General features: G+C 44.0%; 2 protein-coding genes across 2 annotated transcripts in view; one reads left to right on the top strand and one right to left on the bottom strand.

The window, feature by feature from the left end:
- Positions 1-75: 75 nt before the first annotated feature.
- On the top strand, positions 76-5,498 carry atp6v1d (ATPase H+ transporting V1 subunit D). The gene is made up of 9 exons (XM_080550343.1): positions 76-257; positions 811-928; positions 1,075-1,154; positions 1,270-1,337; positions 1,731-1,775; positions 1,925-2,028; positions 2,766-2,832; positions 2,978-3,056; positions 4,687-5,498. Exons 1-9 carry the CDS (start codon positions 217-219, stop codon positions 4,829-4,831), a joined length of 747 nt encoding a protein of 248 aa, XP_080406469.1. The 5' UTR covers positions 76-216; the 3' UTR covers positions 4,832-5,498.
- Positions 5,499-6,993: 1,495 nt separating this feature from the next.
- The window catches only part of pals1b (protein associated with LIN7 1, MAGUK p55 family member b), a gene marked incomplete at both ends in the record, with an annotated part of 23,909 nt that continues 16,394 nt past the window's right edge, over positions 6,994-14,508 (bottom strand). Inside the window, 4 exons of the mRNA XM_080525266.1 lie at positions 6,994-7,170; positions 8,338-8,448; positions 13,284-13,486; positions 13,935-14,102. Of these exons, the coding sequence (XP_080381392.1) occupies positions 6,994-7,170; positions 8,338-8,448; positions 13,284-13,486; positions 13,935-14,102 (659 nt within the window). The remainder of the gene's footprint in view (positions 7,171-8,337; positions 8,449-13,283; positions 13,487-13,934; positions 14,103-14,508) is intronic.

Here is a 14,508-nt window from a genome sequence, read left to right as displayed (position 1 = left end):
CATAATAGCAGGGTCAAAGTCACGTGACCGGGAATCAGCTGATCACCTTTAATAACGCCAGATCACGACTTCGGCTCAACATCATATATAATACGACCCTCAGAGAGAAATTACACCTGTTCATTATAACCTCTCTGTGTCCGCAGAGACGGGTGTTAGAAGTGTGAACAGTCTTTACCAGTCTTACCGGAGCACCGTCTGCAGACGAAGGACGAGATGTCATCCAAAGACAGGATCGATGTGTTCCCGTCTAGGATGTGAGTAGCTTAGCTTCAACAACACAGCTGCTGTCTGCTGCGTCCTGGACATATCTGCTAGTATTAGATATAGATATAGATATAGATATAATGTATATACACCACTGCTGTCCTTAACATTCATTGCTGTCTGTAGCTAAGTTACCATGCACATGATTATTTAGTAGCGAGGTTAACTGTGTTGAAGTGTTGAGCTAACCCGTCAGGTGACAGGTCATATATGATCATGTGGTTAACAATAGTTTCTGTCTTGGTATGGGATCGCATTAACCATTTTTCAAGCGTTTTGGGGCGCAAAATAGGTGCTTGTTGAACATGAACATCTAAAAGAGGAAATGTCTGTGTGTGTCAGCCCAGGTCATGTGATAACAGTCATGCACTGAGCTTGGAAACATTTCATGCACCTTGACTTTTCTAGTCGTCTTCATTTCATCCTATTCTAATATGTTCTAACGTGACACATGATTCTAAAGAGATTTTCAAGTTAACAGGAAACCAACTGAATTAAAATATGAACGTGCAAAATTGTCATTATTGACTGTTGTAATTCCAGGGCTCAGACCATCATGAAGGCGCGTCTGAAAGGAGCCCAGACCGGCCGCAATCTGCTCAAGAAGAAAGCCGATGCTCTCTCGATGCGCTTCCGTCAGATCCTCCGAAAGATCATTGAGGTGAAAGGAGGGTGGTGACATTATTTCATTTCCCAGCTGTTTGTTTGGTGTAATTCTTCTTCTTCCTACAATCTTTGTGCAAAGAAACCTTACGTCACAGGGGATTTGCATAGTAGCAAATATTGACCTCCCTCTTATCTCTCCAGACAAAGACACTGATGGGAGAAGTGATGAGGGAGGCCGCTTTCTCTCTAGCTGAGGCCAAGTTTGCTGCTGGTGACTTCAGGTGAGGGGGTAGGGGCGGGGGAGGGCCTTAAGATGGCCGCTGTACAGTGTGTCTCCATTCAGGGCGTCATGTCTGTGTCTCTCCCTTCGTCTGACGTGGCGTAATGTCTCCACAGCACCACGGTTATCCAGAATGTGAACAAGGCCCAGGTGAAGGTTCGAGCCAAGAAAGACAACGTGGCAGGTTAGACTCTGAAACTGATTTTGTCGTTGTTAAACATTTACATTTACATCATTTAGCAGACATCTTATTACAAAGCGACTTACAATCGATACATTTGACTAAGCAAGTGAATCATCGATCCACCAATCGTAGCAGGAAGAGTAATCTAGCTCAGGCCAGGGGCCATTGGCAGTCGTTGTGGTAGAGAAGAAGAAGAAGAAAGAAAGATTTTTTTTTTACTCAGGAGAAACAGTACAAGGGGGGAAGTAGACATCTTAGGAGACACAGTATAGGGGGAAGCAGGTGTCTCAGGAGGCACAGTGCTGGGGGTAGTAGGTGTCTCAACAGCAGCCTTACTGAAAAACTAAACAAAAAACCCCATCTATTCTGTGTGTATTCTGCTCTCTCTTTCAGGTGTCACTCTGCCTGTGTTCGAGCACTACCAAGAAGGAGGAGACAGTAAGTGTTTTCTTATCTGTGCTCCCTCTCATAACCTATGCTGTTGAAACATTTAGTGGTCTGTGTAAATGTATAGTAAAATAGTGTTGCCTATTAGCTGTGCCCTTGCTCACAGTAATGTTTGTGTCCCTCTATTATCTTCTTGTTAGGTTATGAGCTGACTGGTTTAGCCAGGGGGGGGGAGCAGCTCTCGAGGCTGAAGAGGAACTACGGCAAAGCTGTGGAGTTGCTGGTGGAGTTAGCCTCCTTACAGGTAGGGGTCGCTGTGACACACCGTGTCTCTTATTCAGTGTTTCCTCCAGGAATTGTTACAATGGTGGCGGATGGGCGTGACCGCGCGCGCAGCGTGCGTGCACGCGCGCTCAAAACAAATTGTATTTTATTTTTTAGAACTTTATTTATTTATTTTTGTGTGTGGACTGAATCAATTCGTGGCGGAGGAAATTCATTCGTGGCGGCCCGCCACCAATAAATGCATGTAGAGGAAACACTGCTTATTGTAGGTTCATGTCGCTTAACACTAGAACAAGCCATGGGTGGGGTCATTTGACCAAGTGAGTAAAAAAAATGTTTATACCTTTGCACTCGATCAAATTTCAGGACTGTCCTTTCATGACTTTTCCTAGATATGTGCGTTCGACCACCCAATATCCTTACATTTTCAAAATCACATCAGGTTAAGTTAGTATAAAGCTATTTAGCAGTTTTTCTGTCTAGGAGGCAGGCTCATTTACTAGTGGTCGTTGTGTATAAATAGCAGCTTCCCATTGTAAAGACTATGGTCATTTGACCCCCGAGGCGGCTCTTATAGTAGGTAAAAAAGGCACGGCTGTTCTAGTGTTAATGTAGATTCATGTCGTTTAATCATGAGGGAGTTGATTCTGTTGTTATTGGCCACAATCAATCAAAAGATAAACAGTTTACAATGTCTTTGGGGACATTGTAAAACAACAAAAAGACCAATCATCTCGCCTTCTGTTTGATTGACAGACCTCGTTTGTCACCCTGGACTATGCCATCAAGATCACTAACCGCCGCGTGAACGCCATCGAGCACGGTGAGTCCACCATGTTGTAGAATAATACCCCAAAAAACCTGCGATACGATACGTCAATGTTAGCTCACATGACTGCTTGTAATGAACCCGTTCTAAGAGGTGTGGAGATTAAGATGTTACTGTGAACGTGGTCGTCTGTCCACAGTGATCATCCCCCGCATCGAGCGCACCCTCACCTACATCATCACGGAGCTGGACGAGAGGGAACGCGAGGAGTTCTACAGGTTGTCATGACTACCCCTCCCCCCCACCCCCTCAGTACCCACATCCTGCATCTCCCTCCCACCCTCCCCCTCAATAAACACACCCCCACACACACACACACACACAAATGTGACACATTGTAATAATTTGGTCCACACAGGATCGTAATGATCGTCTTTTTCTTTCAAAAAACATGAACACGTTTCCGTGTTGTTGAAAATCAATGACACATCGCTAGTCAACTAACACAGCTTGTTTTGTGAGCCTGCCAATAATCTAAAGTAATGTTATACATAACTAGGTAGCAGTGGGGATTACTCGCCAAATCCATTGCATTGCAGTATTTTGGCTCGACTAGCGAGTTTTGGAACTTTTCCATTGACCAGACCGGTACGGCACGCATTTGTATCCTACCCGTACTGTACTTTCAGAAACGATTCTCCATTATACACAACAGACCTGGAGCGAGCCGGGACAGTAGGAGGAGTTAAGTGTCATAAGAGCACTACACTTTAATAAGTGCTGGTATACAGCTCAACAGGGGGAAATGCGCTAGGAATTATGTCAAAATGCAGCACTATCATGCACAGATCAGCCTTAAAACATGTAACGTTAGATATATAACGTTAGACAGGGAGCGATGTATTTCTACGGAAAGGCTGTGCTTGACGCTTCCATTGGACTGACGCCGGGGCGCTCATACAATCTCTGCATTTGTTATAGATATGAGTGCTCCGGTGTCTTGCTGGTAGTCTTTATACAGCATATGGATGTTACGTGGCTGTTACTTGCCGCTTTCATAATTTTATTTAGCCTATATAGCACAAGCCATGCATTGAATGTAAGTGCAGCTGAACAGTATTAAGTAAACCACAATACATGTGTGGGTGTCCGCGTCATCGTTATCGAAAAATGCACCCAATCGCCGACCACACGACTCCAAAAACGATACGGCAGTTTTAGAAGGGGGATGATGAAGCACGCTGGACTGTGGAACGGTCTAGCATAGGCACAGCACATTGCCATAATAGCGTTTTTTTTGTTATGCTTGTTGTAAAGAAAAGTTCTATGATGCATTAAAATGACATTAAACTAAGATAATAAGATGGTTATCATAATTTTTCAAATCTTTATTAATAAGTAATTACAGAAAAAGTAAATGACATTTTCCGAGAGTGAAATCCGGTTAGCGGTGCACTCTATGAACATGGGATGACGATGTTGTGATGATTTCCATTGACGAATCAACGGTCTGCAGCATCACATGTCACACACAGCCTAGCACGGATAGTACCTTTCGCTCATAGTCAGGAAGGGTAGCTAAAACCAGCACGGGTACTTCGGCCTGGTACGGCTCGGTTGGCAGTGGAGAAAGCAAAACAAACCGGTGCCGTACGGTACGGTAGTGGAAAAGCGCCATTAGTGTGCTAATGCATTTCCCAAGTCCCTCCACCCTCTCTACTGAAAAAGAAACCCATCATCTTCTCCTCCGTAGCTCCGCCCTGCTACCTGAGGATCACTGATAGGGCTTTCACACCGGCAAAGAACTGTGCCGGTTCGCGTTCGCGTTTGGGAACCTCCGAACGTTGGCGCTGTCTGGCGAACGAGCCCGCGTTCATACCAGTGTATAACTCTTCTTCTGTCCTCCAGGCTGAAGAAGATCCAGGAGAAGAAGAAGCAGCTGCGTGAGAGGACGGAGCTGGAGATCGCGGCCCGCCTGGCCAAGCTGGGGCCCATCGCCGAGCCCTCCAACATGCTGACGGAGGAGAGGGACGAGGACCTGCTGTTCGAGTGACACGTCCTCCGTCCGTCCGTCCGTCCCTCGCCCCCCCGGGGGGACGCTCTGTCCCTCTCTGTCCCTCATCCTATTTATTTGTCGCCTCTCAGGCCGCCTCCATATCTTCTCGTGCAAAAGAAGAAGAAAAAAAAAAACTTCTGTTTTGTTTGTTTACATGTTGGTAATGGTTTGTTATGTTGTTTTCAGTATTTGGAGATCGATGTTCCTGATGTGTCGCTGCATAAAACTGAAATGTCCAATGTCTCACGTTGCTGCTAGCAGCTAGCACGTCAGTTCTCTTGTATGTTGACCGTGTCATGTTGAATCTGAGAAGATTGAACATGAATTTACGAGAATTCTCTTTTTGAATACTTAAAAAAAAGAAGCAAATAATATATGTACATTGAACATGGTTATATGACATGGTTCAAGGGAACATTCCAGCTGAACGGGTGAGGTCATAGATATTTTTGACGGTTTCATTGCAACATTGAGTCAACGCATGCTGTCATTCTGTGCAGTTGTTGTAGGTGTGGTGTTTTTTCCCCAAAGTGTGGGTGTGTTTGTGGTGCTTCTCTGTGGTAGATCCATATCACTGGGGTCGTATTGACCCTTTGAATGTCTGACGTTGTTCCAGCTCTCTAGACCGATCACCCGGTGTACAACCACACCCTCTCTGTACACTCAGAGCACTTCAAAATAAAAATAATAATATGAATATTCTCCATGTGTCTCTTTGTGGTTCCATTGCAATTCAATAGTTTATAGAAATCTATTAATAAAGTATTTCTATTTTTGCTCTCATATTTTGCTATTCTCTAGCTACAATTATCATTCTGATAAAATTAATTGAGGAGTTTTCTGTGTGGAATATGTGGGGAAACAACATGGCAGGATGAAACATAGGAAGGTTTCTACAAATGAACAAAGATGGCGGTGATGCCAAATCTATCTGGAGCACACGCCTTGGTGTGGAACCAATGGTAGCCATGTTACATCCGAATGCCAAATGTAGCATACTGTTTATGGTACGGTGACATGGGAGTGTGAAATCAATTAGTGCAGTGATTTGAAAACTCAGATATTTTGGGAACTCTGTTGTTGTTGTTGCATACACTTAATGAAGTAGTCAAGTAAGTGACTATTATTGGTTGATTACAGTCTTAGAGGCATATATTATAAATTAATAATTAATATAACTATTATTTACTGAATAAAATAACGTTTGATAGTATACTCACCAATATGCGACAATGCACACCAGAAACATTTTATTAAACATAGGTTGTCTCAGTAGAGTATATGAAGTACCAAATAAACAGTTAAATTGGATTGATTTATGGTAAATTGGTTTGTTGAAGTACAACCTTAGAACAGTGAAATAGATATGATCCACTGCACAACAATGCAGTAGTTTAGTTAAACCACTGGATATGTGGTCTGACCAATGATTCTTTTGGTCTGTTGTTTGGAGGGATCAATACAGCAACTGGAGATAAAATAATATAATACTGAAGTTGATATATAGTAAGTGAATAAAGTACCCTACCATATTTGTAGAATACAACTTTCTCTTTGGTTTTTCTATAATGAGAAAGTGACATAGTACATGGGCGGTTATGGTTGCAATGAGAAAATAATGCAATAATCATTCTGTTTCAGTTAATCATTCTAACAGGATATTGTCCCCAGTACAGTTCCATTTCATTGTACAGTTTTGTTTATCACGCACACACATTCTGTAAATAATACATTACATCATCGGTTTCCAAGGTAACAGTAAAGCACATTTGTTTACATCCTCTAAAAATACATATTTACAATTATAAATAACTATTGTATAAAGAGTAGAATGAAAATATGTTTTCTATGGTACCTGATAAATATGCCTTCGCATACATCTGGAATGTTAACGAGTATGTTGGCAAAAAAACACAAATCACAAAGACAAACACCGACAAAAATATGAAACTTGAGTCCATCCCTGCAGACACAGTAAAGATCACCTTCCCTGAGAAGGCCAATAGAGGAGTCAGGACCAGAAAACCTCATGACGACATGGATCCTCCATTTTGTGTCAGAAAGGCTCCATGAGGGTCTAGTGACCTCAGCAGTCATTATCCCTCCATTGTCACACAGGATTAGGCCACTCTCTCTAGCCTGAGCCGACCCCTGACCCCTTAGCACAGCCAAGAGGAGGGCACCCACTGGGGCTCTGTGTCCAGCTTCTCTATCAGCCTTCTCAGCTCGTGGAAGGCCGTGTCTGGGTCAGCGTTCACGATGGCCGCGTCAAACAGGTGTCCGAAGCTCTGCTCCATCTCACGGGCCTTCTCTATCACCTCCTTCAGCTCCTCCGGCTGGAGGCACCCAACACAGGGTTAGAGGGGGGGCAGACACAGGGTTAGGGGGGGGGGGGGGGCATAGGTCACAGAGTTAGGGGGGGGGGGGTTATATTAGCAATATGTTAGGAAGAAAGGGGGGAAGGATATGTCCCACTGGGGATTACAATGAGTGGAAGTGGGGGTAAAAAAGACTGAGAGAGGACTGGTGGCTAGGTGGGGGGGGTTCCAAGACCATAGTTTGGATATATAACATTATTCATAAAATAATATAGCAGTAGATTGACTGAAATATTTATTATTTAATTTTTTTAAATTTGTTTTTTCAGATTTTATCCCTTTTTCACCCAATTTGGTAGCCAATTGAACCCAACCTATCATCCAATTATCCCCTGCCTATTGCGAGGGATCCGCCGCACGACCCCGTGGCCGGCAGTCCCAGAGGAGGCCGCCAGGCAGACTAGCTGACTGGCTTCTCGAGCCCAGCACCGTTATTCCGGCACCCCGGGGGCGCTGTTGCGCGACGGATCCTTGTCCGGAACTACTCCTATACCCCCCCTCGGGAGCGGCCGCCCAATATGCCGCTCCCCGTATGTGCCTCGGCCATATCCGGGTCTGGCGAGCCGGGATACGAACCCCGGCCCCGGTGGGCAGCATGCACTGGTGGCCAGTGCTTAGCCCGCTACACCACCGCGGGGCGATTGACTGAAATATAACCACTGTTAGCTATTGAGCAAAAAAGCAGAGCAAGATTATAGCCTCTCAGTTCACTGGTGAAGTCATTGTGCTACATTCCCTGTGCATATGATATTTGCCCTCTCTAGATTTTTTATTTTTTATGTTCTAGTCTTTTGGTCCACATGTCAGCAACCAATCAAAATGTTCTGACTTTTATTTTGAAAGATTGAACTACATTTCAACGTTGTTGAGAATCACAACACAAACTCGCTAGTCAAGCCAAAATACTGCAACGCAAAGGATTGGGTGAGTAATCCCCACTACTACCTAGTTAACTATAACACTATTTAACTTTTTATTTTAAGTTAGCAGGCTCACAAAACAAGCTGTGTTAGTTGAGTAGCAATGTGTCGTTGATTTTCAACAACGCTGACAAAGAAAAGTCAGATCATTACATCAGATATATGTATGTATATAATTTATATAAATATCAAATGGGATGATTACCTTTGGGTTTTTGCCTTCCTTGGCCAGCAGGGTGCGCAAACGTTCCTGAGAGGGAGGAGCGATGAAGATCACATAGGGCTTGAGGTTGGACGACCGCAGCACCCGCAGTGACTGACAGAAGGAGAACAAAGGGGAATAGCAGGGGGGGAAGGAAGTTAGAAAAAAAGAAAGAAAGAAAGACAGAGAAAAGGGAGGGAAAGAGAGAGGGGGGGAAAAGGATTCAAAACAGAGCTGAGCTCTGACTGTTCCTACTCGTCACCTCTGAAAATGGCTTTATTACCGTATATACAAATGGTAAATGGACTGCACTTATATAGCACCTTTATCCAAAGAGCTTTACAACGGCCTTTCATTCACCCATTCACACACACATTCACACACCAATGGCAGCAAGCTACCATGCAAGGCGCCGGCCCGCTCACTGGGAGCAATTTGGGTTTCAGTGTCTTGCCCAAGGACACTTCGACATGTGGCCAGCTCGAACCACCGATCTTTTCACTTTGCTAGAAACCATGTTCCGAGGCTATAGATGGTGCTGTTCCAAGGCTATACAGGTGCTGTTCCAAGGCTATAGTTGGTGCTGTTACAAGGCTATAAATCAGACCTGGGCATTGGCTATGGCTGTCCCTGGCCGGCCCTGTGTGAGGTCAAAAAATAAATAAAAGTTTTTTCATAATAATAGAAATAACATGTAAATAAGTGTAGGCAATGCGTCCAGTACAATTGCATTGCTTTTATTTTGAAGGCGACAATTTTATTTTAAATGTACGTATGTGCTTGCGTGACGATGTTATGGCGCTTTTCCACTACCATGCCGACCTGTGCCGTACCGCGTGAGCCCGGTTTGTTTTGCTTTTGGCGCTTTTCCATTGACCGGCACGGCACGGCTCAGCATGGCTCGCCTCGGCACGCTTTTGAACAGTTCTGGGTACGAGACGTTTTCCACTATACAGGAACGACCCGGGACTGTAGGAGGAGTTACGTGTCATAAGATTCCCCCCGCTATACAGATCAGCGGGGGGAAATGCGATAAGAATTATGTCAAAATGCAGCACTATCGTGCACAGATCAGCCTTACAACATGTAACGTTAAGTGCCTGTTACTTGCCGCTTTCAGTTCTAGTAGACTAGTTTAGATCTCGCAACCAGGGAAATGCCGACATCAATAATATGACATAATAACAACTGCTCTGATTAGATTGCTTAGATTGTTTAATACATCAACGGGGGGAAAAGCGAGATGAACTCGCGAGTATCATGCTTCCTCCATTGAACGGAAAGTCCTATCTATTCCATTCAAAGTGTTTTAGCCTTCCCCCTTTCCACTGGTAATAAGGAATTGGCAAGAATAGATCAATATAAATAGATCAACATAATGCAGCACTATCATGCACAGATCAGCCTTAAAACATGTAACGATATATAATGGAGCGATGTATTTCTACGGAAAGGCTGACTGACGCGGGGCTCATACAATCAAGCGGACGTTTGTTATAGATACGAGTGCTCCGGTGTCTTGCTGGTAGTCAAATATATTTATTTATATATACAGAATATGGATGTTACGTGCCTGTTACCTGCCGCTTTCAGTTCTAATAGTTTAGATCTCGCAACCAGGGAAACGCCAACATGTGTTAAAGGGAGCAAGACGCGAATCTACCGGCATTTGACTGCCGCTGGACTGAGGAACAGCATAGGCACAGGACATCGCCATAATTGTGATTTTTTTGTTATGCTTGTTGTAAATAAAAGTTCTATGATGCATTGAAATTACATTAAACTAAGATAATACGATGGTTATCATAATTTTCCTAATCTTTATTAATACGTTATTACAGAAACAGTAAGTGACATTTTCCGAGAGCGAAATCTGTTGTGGTATTTAAAGATGGCGGTTAGCGAAGAAATCTATGAACATGGGATGACGATTTCCATTGACCAATCAACGGTGTGCAGCGTCACACGTCACACGCAGCCTGGCAAAAAGGTACCTTTCGCTACCCATCCCGAACAAGAACTATTTTACTGTGCCGTGCCGTGCCGTGCCGACCCGGGCCGGTCAATGGAAAAGCGCCAAAGACCCGGGTCGGCCCTGTAGTGGAAAAGCGCCATTTCTCCACTGCCAACAGAGCCGGGCCGTTTTAGTTCTCGTTTCAGAGGGGAAGCGAGAGGTACTTGTTGCCAGGCTGTGTGTGACGTGTGATGCTGCAGACCGTTGATTGGTCAATGGAAATCGTCAGAACATCGTCATCCCATGTTCAGAGTTCACCCTAACCGCCATTTTTAAATACCACAACAGATTTCGCTCTTGGAAAATGTCACTTACTGTTTCAGTAATAACTTATTAATAAAGATTTGAAAAATGATGATAACCATCTTATTGTCTTAGTTTAATGTCATTTCAATGCATCCAGGGTTTTTCCTGCATAGAGAATTATGAGGCGGCCGCCTCCGTCATTTCTAGCCGCCTCCAGCTCTCGACAAAACTCTGACTGTCGTATTTTCTACAAGCGTTGCACTCGGTGGATTTCTGTCATTTCTAACTGCAATTGCGGCACTGAGCCGACGTGGTGGCGGGGGCGCTGTTTCGCAAATAAGTTATCTTTCGTTTTTGCTAGCGAAATAGCTGATAGTTCATGTTGACTGCTCAAGGAGAATACATATTTGAAAGTACAGAATGCCATAGAGCCTTATATTGCATTATATTACATTATATTTTGAATGGTCATCTGGTGCCTGAATATTGTGTTTTCCTTTAAATAAATAATGACATTTCCACCATAAATTGATGCAGAAAGGTCACAAATTGGTGCATATCAATTCACCAAAGAAATTAAGTGTTTGATGCTGATTTAAGGACCCCCAGACAGCGCTGCTTCATGGGTCCCCCCCGATGTCAAACACCACTGGTACCACCTCCGCCTCATTTTGAGCCAGGAAAAACCCTGGCATCATAACAAGCATAACAAAAAAATCTCTATTATGGCGATGTGCTGTGCCTATGCTAGATATGCATTGTCGGTGTATGTGCACTGCGTTTATATCACAAAATGTACATTTGATAAGTAAAGGTAAGCTAGCTAAGTAAGTAATCTAGCTAACTATGATTGGAAACGAAGTACTATCCAGTTAGAATTATAGATCTAGTTGTGTTTTCTTGCTGGTCTCGCTGCCTGGGTTTCATCTCCATAGCCTACGCTACATTATAACTTTGCATCCTCTGAAAAAAAATGTTGGGATGTCATCTATCTTTTCGTCAGTATCTTTTCAGCATTTAAACAGTTTAGTTTATGTTCAACTGGAAAAGGTAGTGATCACAGAATTTTGTGTTTTGACTCTGCTGGGAGTTGGTTAAAAATGCCTTTAAAAAAACCTTTCCATCTGTTATTTTCAGAATAAAAGTTAAAAAAAAAGAAAATAAAAATCTGAAAAAAATAGTTTCTGAATAAAAGTCTGAAAAAAAATGTTCTGAATAAAAGTCTGAAAAGAAAAGTTTCTTTTTTAAAGGCATTTTTAAAGTCAGACATTTTTTTTTCAGTGTATGTCAGCAGATTTGTATATAAAGAACCTTTCGCTTGATATCACCAGTCCTAGCCATCATTTCTGAAGGTAGAATAAATACTACACTGTGACTTGTAATGTTGTATGTATGTAATGTTAATAAATAATAGGCACAAACGGATGTTGCAAAAGGTCAAAACTATAGCTGCATTTACTTCCTTGTGTTTAAATGAGTCCTCTTGCTCTTCTATATTTGACTTACTCCACATTTTCAGCCTTATCGTAACATGTATTCTTACCAGTAGCAGCTAGTCAAAATATAATTTACTGCTTTTTATAAAGCGATAAAAGTAATATTGAACAGAATTAAGTTCAGCCTACTGGTCCGGCCCTCCACAATAGTCCCGGTTTCTCATGTGGCCCATTGTGAAAATTAATTGCCCACCCCTGCTATAGATGGTGCTGTTACAAGGCTATATAGGTGCTGTTCCAAGGCTATATAGGTGCTGTTACAAGGCTATAGTTGGTGCTGTTACAAGGCTATATAGGCAGTGGTGTAGTCTAGTTTTTTCCAGTGGGTATACTGTGATTTTTCCCTCCCAGCCTCATATCATTCATTTCGGAACGCCATAAAAATACATCTGCGCTCCCTGTCTAACGTTATATATATAAATTACATGTTATAAGGCTGATCTGTGCTGATGATGCTGCTGCATTTTTACATATTTCATGTCGCATCTCCCCCCTTAGATGGTATGGTCAAAAATTAAAGTGCTTCGTAACACAGACGGGGTGAATTTTATGAATGAAAGTGAAAGTTCTGTCACAAAACGCTGTTACGTATCGTCACACATTTTTAAGTGGGTATATGGAAATCCTTGGCCTTTCTTAGTGGGTATACAGCGTAGTCCTGCGTATCACGTAGACTACACCACTGTATATAGGTGCTGTTCCAAGGCTATATAGGTGCTGTTCCAAGGCTATAGATGGTGCTGTTACAAGGCTATATAGGTGCTGTTCCAAAGCTATATAGGTGCTGTTCCAAGGCTATAGTTGGTGCTGTTACAAGGCTATATAGGTGCTGTTACAAGGCTATAGGTGGTGCTGTTACAAGGCTATAGATGGTGCTGTTACAAGGCTATATAGGTGCTGTTACAAGGCTATATAGGTGCTGTTACAAGGCTATAGATGGTGCTGTTACAAGGCTATATAGGTGCTGTTACAAGGCTATAGATGGTGCTGTTACAGGGCTATAAGTGGTGCTGTTACAAGGCAATAGATAGTGCTGTTCCAAGGCTATAGATGGAGCTGTTACAAGGCTATATAGGTGCTGTTACAAGGATATAGATGGTGTTGTTACAAGGCTATATAGGTGCTGTTACAAGGCTATAGATGGTGCTGTTACAAGGCTATAGATGGTGCTGTGGCAGTTCTGTCTCTCCTACCTTAGAGTGCAGACACATCAGACAGATCCGACCCACGTTGATGACCTGTCGGACTGAGTCGGTGCTGGTGCCGTACAGGTTCTTGTCGAACTCCCCGGACTCGATGAACTTCCCCGCTGACTGGTCTGCCTCGAAAGCCGGCCGGGTCACAAAGTGGTACTCCCGCCCGTTCCTCTCGTGTGTCCGCGGGCTCCGTGTCGTGTCTGAGGCGAAAAAAAAAGAAGAATGAAGAAGAATAGAAGAAGACTTTATCTCTCTTTCCTGTCCTGATGTTGTCAGTCTGCTTCAACCTAGAATACCTAAAATGGTACACAGACTGCACTTATATAGCGCCTTATTCCAAAGTGCTTTACAACGGCCTCTCATTCACCCGTTCACACACACATTCACACGCCAATGGCGGCAAGCTACCATGCAAGGCGCCGGTCCCGGCTCATTGGGAGCAATTTGGGGTTTCAGTGTCTTGGCCAAGGACACCTCGACATGTGGCCAGCTGGGGCTCGAACCGCCGATCTGCCGACCTTGCGATCATTAGACACCAGCTCTACCTCCTGTGCCACAGTCGCCCCCTCAATACCTCACAGATCATCAACAGAGCACATGATTGAGCTGTGTAGCCCCCCCCAACCCCCCCTTTCCCAGTAAACCTACGCGGCACAGCGCCGGCAAACCTCTCCGGCTCGACGGACAGCAGCCTCCGCCTCAGCTCGTCCTGGCCGCTGTTCGGGGGACCAATCAGAGCGATGGGGCGCTTGCGATTGGCCGGCTGGTGGTAGAGAGCCATCTCCTCATAGGTCAGGATGTCGTCACAGCAGGACTCTAGACAGAGCAGGAGGAGGGGCGAGAGGAGAGAAGGGGGAGGTGAATAGACCTGACTAGGTGCCCCCCCCCCCAAGGTCTTTAGACCCCTGCTGGGGTGGCCTTGTTTCTGGTGACAGAGATTATCACACTACTAGTCGCACCAAGTCTGGACAACATCTACTTACCCCAGGCGATCAGGCTCATAAACAAGCCTGCTGAAGACAAATGTGACACGTTCTAATGCTTTGGTCCTCATGTCGGGATCTGATGTAATGATCAGACTTTTCTTTCGAAAAATGTGAATACATTTCCGAGTTGAAAGTCAACGACACGTCGCTAGTCAACTAACACAGCTTGTTTTGTGAGCCTGCTAACAATGTAAACTAGTGTTATAATTAACTAGGTAGCAGTGAGGATTACTCAC

The sequence above is a fragment of the Nansenia antarctica genome (assembly GCF_963989245.1).
Source record: "Nansenia antarctica genome assembly, chromosome: 1".
In the NCBI taxonomy this organism is placed as follows: domain Eukaryota; kingdom Metazoa; phylum Chordata; class Actinopteri; order Argentiniformes; family Microstomatidae; genus Nansenia; species Nansenia antarctica.
The sequence above is the reverse complement of the archived record's forward strand: the minus strand, read 5'-3'. Positions and strand labels throughout refer to the sequence as shown.